The 8950-nt window shown below is 49.5% G+C and overlaps 4 protein-coding genes across 4 annotated transcripts; 2 read left to right on the top strand and 2 right to left on the bottom strand.

Annotated features, from left to right (window-relative positions):
- Window positions 1-477: 477 nt before the first annotated feature.
- On the top strand, window positions 478-883 carry CDV56_101431 (putative sister chromatid cohesion protein Dcc1; the record flags this gene model as incomplete). The annotated part of the gene is made up of 2 exons (XM_026755050.1): window positions 478-644; window positions 716-883. Coding segments are annotated over 2 exons (335 nt in total), but the record flags the coding sequence as incomplete, so codon positions are not given.
- A 137-nt stretch (window positions 884-1020) lies between these two features.
- CDV56_101234 (uncharacterized protein) lies at window positions 1021-2193 on the bottom strand (the record flags this gene model as incomplete). Its single annotated transcript, XM_026754853.1, has 1 exon — window positions 1021-2193. The coding sequence occupies one exon, from the start codon at window positions 2191-2193 to the stop codon at window positions 1021-1023; it is 1173 nt and encodes a 390-aa protein (XP_026609552.1).
- A 1914-nt stretch (window positions 2194-4107) lies between these two features.
- Window positions 4108-6549, top strand: CDV56_100545 (E3 ubiquitin-protein ligase RNF216; the record flags this gene model as incomplete). The annotated part of the gene is made up of 3 exons (XM_026754164.1): window positions 4108-4745; window positions 4812-5080; window positions 5138-6549. 3 exons carry the CDS (start codon window positions 4108-4110, stop codon window positions 6547-6549), a joined length of 2319 nt encoding a protein of 772 aa, XP_026609551.1.
- Window positions 6550-7716: 1167 nt separating this feature from the next.
- On the bottom strand, window positions 7717-8550 carry CDV56_100125 (putative mitotic spindle checkpoint protein (Mad2B); the record flags this gene model as incomplete). The annotated part of the gene is made up of 1 exon (XM_026753744.1): window positions 7717-8550. The coding sequence occupies one exon, from the start codon at window positions 8548-8550 to the stop codon at window positions 7717-7719; it is 834 nt and encodes a 277-aa protein (XP_026609550.1).
- Between the last annotated feature and the right edge of the window lie 400 nt (window positions 8551-8950).

Here is an 8950-nt window from a genome sequence, read left to right as displayed (position 1 = left end):
GTGAAGGGGGTGAAGGGGGTGAAGCTGTGGGCTTCGATCTAGAGCCGGCGGAGAAGGATGGTGTCATACGTCGGGTTTTTGATGATGTCCCTGTTTCGCGGGCACAGTGTGAAGCCGGTTGGATTGAGATCTGTGCGTTTGTGCTTGGTCGAGCGTATAAGGGCGAGGGTGCCGCGGGTTGTTGTCGGCGGCCTTCTGCGGGAGCGAAGCTGAAGGTGTGGAAGAGGGTGCTCGAAGGTGCGGTGCTACAGGGTATTCATCTCGACCAGCAGTTTCTTGTGTCGGATCTGTGGAAGTCGGTGCTTGATGATGGGGATGAGGAGCCGTTTCCGCGGGCGCTTTTCGAGGCTATTGTCAGGAGAGTTTGCGAAGCAGGAGATGGTCAGGGTCAAGGGCTTGTTGACGGGAACATGAAGTGTGAGTTACTGCCATGAAGATATGGAAAATGGTCAATGTCTGATGGACATACTCCCGCAGGGGCTAGCATCGACAAAGCCAGCTGCACACGATGGGTCGGCGAGACGTATCTAGAGGCTATGGCGCCTGCTCTAGATTCGGCAATTGGGCGAAGCGAGTTCCTCAATGCTTGGAAGGACCATCTTCCTGATTCATGGCGGGATGAGGTAGCATTGTCTAAACTGACGGTAAGTGTCCGGTTATAGTCAGCTAATTGTCTTTTTTTTGAAGGTAATTACAGAGTACTGATTTCCTACAGGAGAGCTCCTACAGGCATCCAGACCAAACAACAATCTGCTTCGTCAACAATATCGATAGACATAAGATCAAGAAGAATATCTCGACAGATGCCACTACTGCAACGGCGGCCAAAAAGTCACGAAACTGGCATGAACTGTTCAGAAACCAAAAACGACAGAAAAATTGAAGACAAATTCTATATTCCATTGACGTCTCTCTTATGCCTGTCAGGTTGCACCAAGATCTATCTCTAGCGGATTCCTTCCGAAGGAAACGATGACCACCCAGGGCGAAAACATGAAATGTAGTTGAAGCCAACATCCTTCAGCACCAGGTATACTTCTCGTTCCAGAGCCATTCGACCTCCTCGCCTAGACCTTGTGCGGCGCCTGTCCACCTCAAGCTGGCGATGCTGCTTCTCTCTCGGTGAATCAGCTCTGCTGGGGAATCTAGCATGGCAACCGCCTTTTGCAACAACGGAGTTGGATTCCAGAAATCGACCTTTGCCATATTCCATTCGTGAGCCTCAAGTTGAGCCCTCCTCAGGATAGCAGCCATGGCCTTTGCTGTCGCTTCTATCTCTTCAGGCGTGGTCGGTTCATCATACACCCATCGCAAAATGAACAGGGTATTTTCCTGGGGTGTCTCGCCAAAGTTTCTGTTCCATGCACAGTACACTCTTGCTTTGTCCTCACCAGCGCCCTTGATCAGCGGCGGGGCTCTGTCGGCATGAAGCTTCTCTGCATAGAACTCTTCCCTCGCCCAGTGCCAAACGAAATGGTCAAAGTCCGGAAGGATTGCTACTTGGGCGATGGAAGATTTCTCCGAGGCAGCACGCAGAGATTCTCGTTCCTTCTGTAGGACTTGATCGCTACACATGCAGTTGCGAATGTCATCTGCAACCAAGGTTCTCGCCTTCGGTAGATTGGCCCGTGAGGACCGGTCATATTCTTCCTTGGAGATAGGTGGAAGAGAGATGTGCGAAGAAGGAAACGGCTTCCACCCAAATTGCGCATAAAAGTTCTTTCCGATATCCGAAAACAGCACGCTGAAGAGTGATCTACTTCTGGGCTCGTCTTCCATTTTCCACGTCTCCAGTTTCGTGCACAATTCCTGCATCATTCTCTTGGCGTAACCTTTGCCTCTGTGTTCAGGTCGACAAAAGACACTCCCGACTCCGTGGGTAGCAACATCTTCCACCTTGCCATGGTGAGCCAGCAAAGCCTTCTTCTTGTATGTCTCACAAGAACTCAAGATCCGCCGCTGACCTTCTGGCTCCCTACGGTCAACCAAAAGCCAGCAGGTCAAGCCCTCCTTGGTCAATCGCTGCTGATACAAATGGTTTTCTCTTGCGATGTACGTCTCGACGTCTAAACGGCCCTTCCATGCCGTACTGTTGAGCTTGATCGACTTGATCCGTTCCTCTGGTGTGGCAGGGACCAAAACCAACTCAGGCGAATCTCCTGGCGGCAACTCCGTGGTGTCAGCGGCAATCATTGTGTCCGACAGCGATTAATTGAAAAGACCCAAGTGTTTCCGAGGTGGTATCGAACAGGGAGCTATATCCGTGCTTGTTCCTTAGGTAATGACCCATCCAGTCCGTTATCATACGGCGATGCACTAGTTACTGATAAGATAGACGACCAGACGCGATTGAAATAGTTTGGAAGACAATGCCAACGAGGGCGGAAGCTACGCACCGGGCCGGTCTGGGGGGTGATATATAAATGGCGGCCGTTGTCCTACACTCCCATGGATGTTGTTTCCATTTGTCATGATCCCGATGGCAAGCGATGGCAAGCGATGGCAAGCGATAAGCACTCTGCTTGGAGGCTGTACCTGCCTGTCCTGGCCATGACGTATGGGGCCTTTGGAACGGAACGGGGGAAATGCGGAGAGAATTCCCCTCCCTAGTTATGTGCCTAGTCATACAGGAGTAACAAGACAATGTACTCCGAAGGTTAGGGCACAGGGTAGGACTGGGTCTGATGACCAGCGCTAGTTCTTCTTTGTCCTAGTCACACGCCCTTCTGATCGCATTCCAGCGGAACATGCAGAGCCCATCATTATCATTCTAGGATTATTGTTCACAGTTTTACTTGCTGGTATGCTTCAAATTGTCATACTTTTCAATGACATAACAATGAAGAAAATGTAGTCGAGGCCGAGCTGGGGCTCGCAAGGGAGAGAGCTGTCAATGACGACACTATTCCTAATCAGACTAGCTTCCTTGGCAGGCTGAACCGAGGTAAAGACCCCGCTAGACCTCATTAGGAAGAGCAGATAAGCTTCCGACCAGAACACGAATCCAGCTTCGAGCCCTGGATCCGGTAGGCTAGATACTTAGATGCTTGCATTGCAAGGGATATAAAACTTTTGATCTTTACCAGAGAAGAGCCTTTTCGTTCATAGTTCGATCATGGGTCGTGTCTCACGGAGGATTAAAACAGCTGGCAGGCGGTCTCATACTGCCGCATTGGATCACGTGGGGTGGGCTGTCTTTCTTTTGAGGAGTGGTTGTTCGTGCCTGAACAGGTCCTGTCTTTGTGAAGTCTCTTCATATTGACGGCACTGAGCTGTCCAGCTTGCCTGAGTTATTCAGAGGATCTCCATGGGGCTTTGAACGTGATGCAGAAGTCAAGTCCATCATCCCTCGAGCCTTCGCCCCACCAGCGAGATTGTTTGCCCCAGGCTTGATCTATCTAATCGAAGCGCATCATGCGATGATACTACAAGGCAAACAGCAAAAGTCTAGCTTAGAAAATTTGACAACAAGCAGTACGCATCAATTTGAAGGATATTGCATCTTCGTCTCGATGTACCATGATGATCCCTTGATCCTGAAGCTCTAACACAGTAGGTGCTGGCTTTCCTTGGTGCCTCAAGGCTTATTCTCTCTCCAGTATCTCCATTGATCGAATGTCCAAGTGCTTTATTGTTCTTTTGGACTTTTGACATCTATTCTCTACTCTCCATATTCTTTCGTATAGACAATTGTTATTGTCGTCCAAGCATGAATAATAATTAGTTTGCAGGACCAGCCAGTTTCATGGAGGTCAATTGATGTATTCACTTCAGCGTCCTGATTTCTGCCAGCCTCCATTATAGACCTCATGAAACTTGGAAAAACCAGCTCGCATCTCTTGTTGACGCCTTTCTCCCAGCCTTCAGCCCAGCCCCCATCTTTATTGGAAAAATCTTTTGTGTTCATGCCTATCCTCTTCTCTTCATCTCTCTCCGTACCCTTGCTTCGACAACACCAATCACCTTCTCTACCTTCATTTTCACACTTTCGCATTTCTCTGTCTAAGCACAATTTACACGTACTTGCAAAGTAGAAATCTTCTTATCTATCTTCTAGCTCTACTGTTGGAACTACGAACGCTCCTTGCTTCTTTTCCCTGAACCAAGATGGCGCAGGTCTCCACGGGCTCGGTTGCCGCAGAGGCCGAAGACGACTATACCCTCGACAATGACAGCAAAAGCGAATCTGCTTTGGCAGAGTTTGGCGACGATTCCTCCTGGGACTCCGATGTACAGAACTATGACTGGGACTCTGACTGGTCTGACGAGGACACCACTCCTGCCAGACCTGCGAAGAGGAGAGCCGTCAATCTTGATGAGAACGCCGATTTCATTGACTTGACTGACGAGCCATTCCTTCCAGCACCAGGTACTATGCCAACTCCAACAGCAGCTGCGCCTGCCACACTCATGGCGGCTGTTCCCTGTCAAGACTCCCATAATACAGCCACATTGTCGGCCCAGATTATGGAGCTCTTTCCAGGTATCTGCCCCGAATATCTGAAAGAACTTCTGTCTCGTCATGCGGGCAACTTGTCTCACGCCGAAGCGAATGTGTCCTCTGAAAGTTTGCTGGCGATCCAAAACACCAACAAGGAGCTGGTGATCGAGGAAATCCTGGCCAGCCCGTCATATCCCAAGCGCAAACAGCTGAAGAGAAAGAGAGAAGAGACAAAAGACGATGACAAACATAAGAAATGGACATCTAAAACACACGACGGGGAGTATTGGTATCAAGAAGCCGCGTAAGTATTCTCCTGTGACGTCTTCGACGTATGAGACCTGTTCCAAAGCTTACAACGTTGCTCTAGGACATATTTACTCGGAGACATGTTCCCCTTTGTACCGGATTCTTACATTCGCCAGATGCTTAGGGAGAAGAAAAATCTGTTTTCTGCTTGCGAAGCTCTGTCAGCTGCAGAAAATGCGCCTGCACCCACTCGGCCGCCATACGAGAAATTGAAACGGGCAAGAGCCCGCAGACACAAGGATATACGCTTGGACATATACAATCATCCGGCCTATGGAGAGTTGCAGATGGAACTGAAAGATGCCAAGCTAAAGCTTGCCAAAGATGCCGGTAAGCCTTTCTGTCAATGCCAGCATGACATTCGCTTTTGCTGACCAGTGCATACAGAGGTCCTTCACGATCAGAAAAGGCAAGAAGAGGCCGAGAGAAGAAATCAAGAGCAGCACGCCCGAGCGGGGACGCTGGTAGAGTGCCAATGCTGCTATTCTGATGTTCCTCCAAACAGAGCCATGACATGCGAAGGAGAGAATGTTCATTTTTTCTGCTTCTCCTGCATCCGCAAGTCTGCAGAGACTCAGATTGGCCTCATGAAGTACCAGCTTCAATGCTTTGACACTAGCGGTTGTCAGGCTAGCTTTCCTCGCTCCGACCTAAAGGAGGTGCTGGGATCTTCGATGATGGCAAAATTGGATGCTCTCCAACAGCAAGACGAGATCTCTCGGGCCAGGATCGACGGTCTGGAAAGCTGCCCATTCTGCGAATTCAAGGCCATCTGCCCACCAGTTGAAGAAGATCGGGAGTTTCGTTGCTGCAACCCCTGCTGCGAGGTTGTCAGCTGCCGGTTATGCAAGGATGTCACCCACGTACCCAAAACTTGTGAAGAAGCGAAAAGAGATAGGGGTATCTCTGAGCGCCACCTAGTCGAAGAAGCCATGAGTGACGCCCTGATTCGCCATTGCCCTCGATGCAAAGTCAAAATCGTCAAGGAGTTTGGCTGCAACAAAATGACGTGCTCGAATTGCGGGTGCTATATGTGTTATGTGTGCAAGAAAGACATCACTCACCAACAATACGCTCATTTCGGCTACGGTCCTAACGCTTGTACCGTCGATGACGATCCCACGCGTGACCAGAAAGCGGTCGAACAGGCACAGAGGAAGACGATCGAGAAGATTCGGGCAGAGAATCCCGGTCTCACCCATGAGGAACTTCAAGTGAAACTTCCGGAGGCGAATAACACAAATCAGAGAAGGGATCGGGCGAGGCCTTACCGGGTCTATCATCGAGATCCGCCCTTCAATGCCCTTCTGCAAGCTCAGCGCCAAGCTCGGCTCGCAGCAAATCCTCAGCGTCCCTTGGAGCAACCGAATCCCTTCGCGCAGGTCTATAACGAATTTCAGGGATTCTTGGATGCTATACAATATCCTCCACTTGGACATTACGACGTGCCGAATGCGATTAACAACACCCCTCTGGCCGGCCAACCCCATCATCTTGGCGCTCCCGGTGAGCATCGTGCTCATGCCGGAGCAGGTTTGGCAGCCAACATACCCGGTGCTGGACAACCGGCGGGAACTGGCCTACGCAATGATCCTTTCCTCGTTGACGATCCCATGCGACCGAATCAGCCCGCTGGATACGCTCCCTATGCTCAATACTTTCCAGCTCCGATGCTTGCGCCTGGTCAGCGAGGCATCATGCCTCCTGCTCCGCATCACCTGAACGCGGATCCGTATGGCAACCAATACATTGGACAGCAGCCGCTACCTGCTTACCAGGACGACTTCTTCCCTTTTTGAGCATGCCCATCGAAGAGTCTCTTGTTTGTTTCGGAAAAGGTTGACCTAATCGCAGTTTTCTTCGAAAAATCCAAATCGAACAAAACGATTCCAGGGCGTCTCTGTTGACGGCGACAAGCGCCTATCTGCTCAACTCCCCACTGGTTTTTGTTTCGCTTCTACCTTTCCGTTTTACAATCCGTACCCTTCATTTGCTACACAACTTGTGATTTTCCAATCGACTCGCCTTGAAAAAAAAAAAAAAAAAGTTCTATACCCCCTTTGCACTTGCCTGCCCTCGTCTACTTTTTCCAGCTGCGCGGTGTTTTCCCTTGTCTTATTCTGTTCTTAGCTACTACCTCCAAGCGCAGCGGTCTATTAACATCCCCCTGCCTATATTTGCTCTGTTCCCCCAGTTGATAGAAATCAGCGTACCTATGACGAAAATGCCAGATACTTAATGATAAAAATCATTACCACTTTATAAGCTCTGTTGTGTACAGTACAGTAAGGTATTGCCTTATCAGAGCCCCACGTCAGGTATGACGGATAATGCCGATGCACTGCATATCCTTTATACCCGAAGACTCCCGTCGGTAGACTGGTCCGTATCCGTACACTTGCACTTGGTTGTCTGGTATATCGTGGCGGCGTTGCTAAAAACATTTTACTGACTATTTTGCTTGATATTTGAATGGCTAGGATCATCTGATAAGGCAACTCCACGGAAGAGATGAGAGAAGTACAAAAAGGAAATTGGTATGGAAGATCGAGATAACGATAGGAAGGAAAAAGAAAAACGTGATCAAAGAGGGATAATGATGTCAGAAAAGGAGAGTCAGAAGAAGACGACAGAGACGGGCGAGAAAAGGAGGAAAGTCAAATGAGAAATGGGAGAGCGCAGTAGAGAAAGGAGAGATTTGAAGCAGATCTATGTAAATGCCATGCGAGTCCCAAAAATCGTCCGCGCCCCATTTATGTATTTGCGCCACTCTTTTCGGACGACAGATATTTATTCCTCATCCATCATGTATGTTCGATCATTGGTCACGCTAATTCAAGAATGAAATGGAAAAGAAAGAAAAAGGAAGATCACAGATGGAGAAAAGTAAGCGTAAGGGTAAGGAATGAGACACAGAACCCTAAGCAGACAGACTGATTAAAGCATCAAGAGACAGGCAATGCAATTCATGGAGGATGTTCGGAATCCACTGGTTCATTAAACTTCTGTCGCGCCTCTTCCACCCATAGTTCCAAGCGAAGCTCGCCAGCTTCTACACGTCGTACGGGCACCGTTTTGGCCCGACCATTCGACACTTTGGGGGGGGGTTGATGCAGCTCGCCGTTTTTCAATTTAGAAACAGAGTAGGGCGCAGTACACGACCGCAGGTGAATCTTCCCGGGTTCAGCAACAATCCAGGTCTGTTCTTCCTTTGTGGTACCAGCCGGAGGTAAGGCATCTTCCCGAACTTCGATGCAGACGGTAAAGCTGAACTCGTCATCTCGAGGTAACGGGGTCAACCGGGCGCAAGCAGAGGCCAATCTCGCGAGACAAGCACGGAACTGCGCTTCAAGATCGACAGTTGTAGGAGCGGACCCCCGATCAGCAACGGGGACACCTGGCTTGGATGAATCTTCTTTTCTGTCTTCAAAAGTGGTGTTGACATCTCCGGCGGAAACACGAGGGAACCCCGACAGATCAAATGCATATCGTTCGAGGGGCTGATTTGTGCGGAGAGATGAAATGATGATACTGACAGCGGTAATAGTGCCTTTCAAAATCTCCGTCCCGACCGCAATTGACGCATCATTGATGTAGTCACACACCTTGGGGTGACGGGATTGTCGCACTGGGTAGTTGTAGGCCCGGACCGGTAAAAATGTTGCTCGCGGGTAGACGGAACGAAGAAAGAGGATTTGGTGAATTGACACCGTGAGAAAGTTTGTGAAGGATGCCGCCAACGCAGATTGATTATTTGGCATCGACTTGGGCACGGTGACCGGAGCGGAGAAGGTGGTCATGGTGGTGGTCGTGGTACTGCTCTCACTGGCTATCGGCATTGCCGTCGAAAGCTCTGGTATCGTCGTTTCCACGGGAAAGATGAAGTTGACGGTATCTCGATTCTGAGTGTTGTTCCACCCTGAAGCTAATCATCGCTCTGCCTTGTGTTCAGACAATGTGTCAACCACTATTTCTCTCGCCAAAACATGGGAGATGACGCGTAGATTTGCCGAGATCGAGTTTTCGCGACACTGAAGCAGGGGAAGGACGGGCGGGGATGTTGTGATATTGGGCGGGAAAGAAAGGCAAATAGACCGAGATATGGACAGAAAAAGCAAGACCGTCTATAATAGAATACAAATTTTTCTGAGAGAAAACAAAAGAGATAAGAATCAATGTGCTGTATGATATTGAAAGTGT

Source organism: Aspergillus thermomutatus, assembly GCF_002237265.1.
Source record: "Aspergillus thermomutatus strain HMR AF 39 chromosome Unknown NODE_484, whole genome shotgun sequence".
Taxonomy (NCBI): domain Eukaryota; kingdom Fungi; phylum Ascomycota; class Eurotiomycetes; order Eurotiales; family Aspergillaceae; genus Aspergillus; species Aspergillus thermomutatus.
The sequence above is the reverse complement of the archived record's forward strand: the minus strand, read 5'-3'. Positions and strand labels throughout refer to the sequence as shown.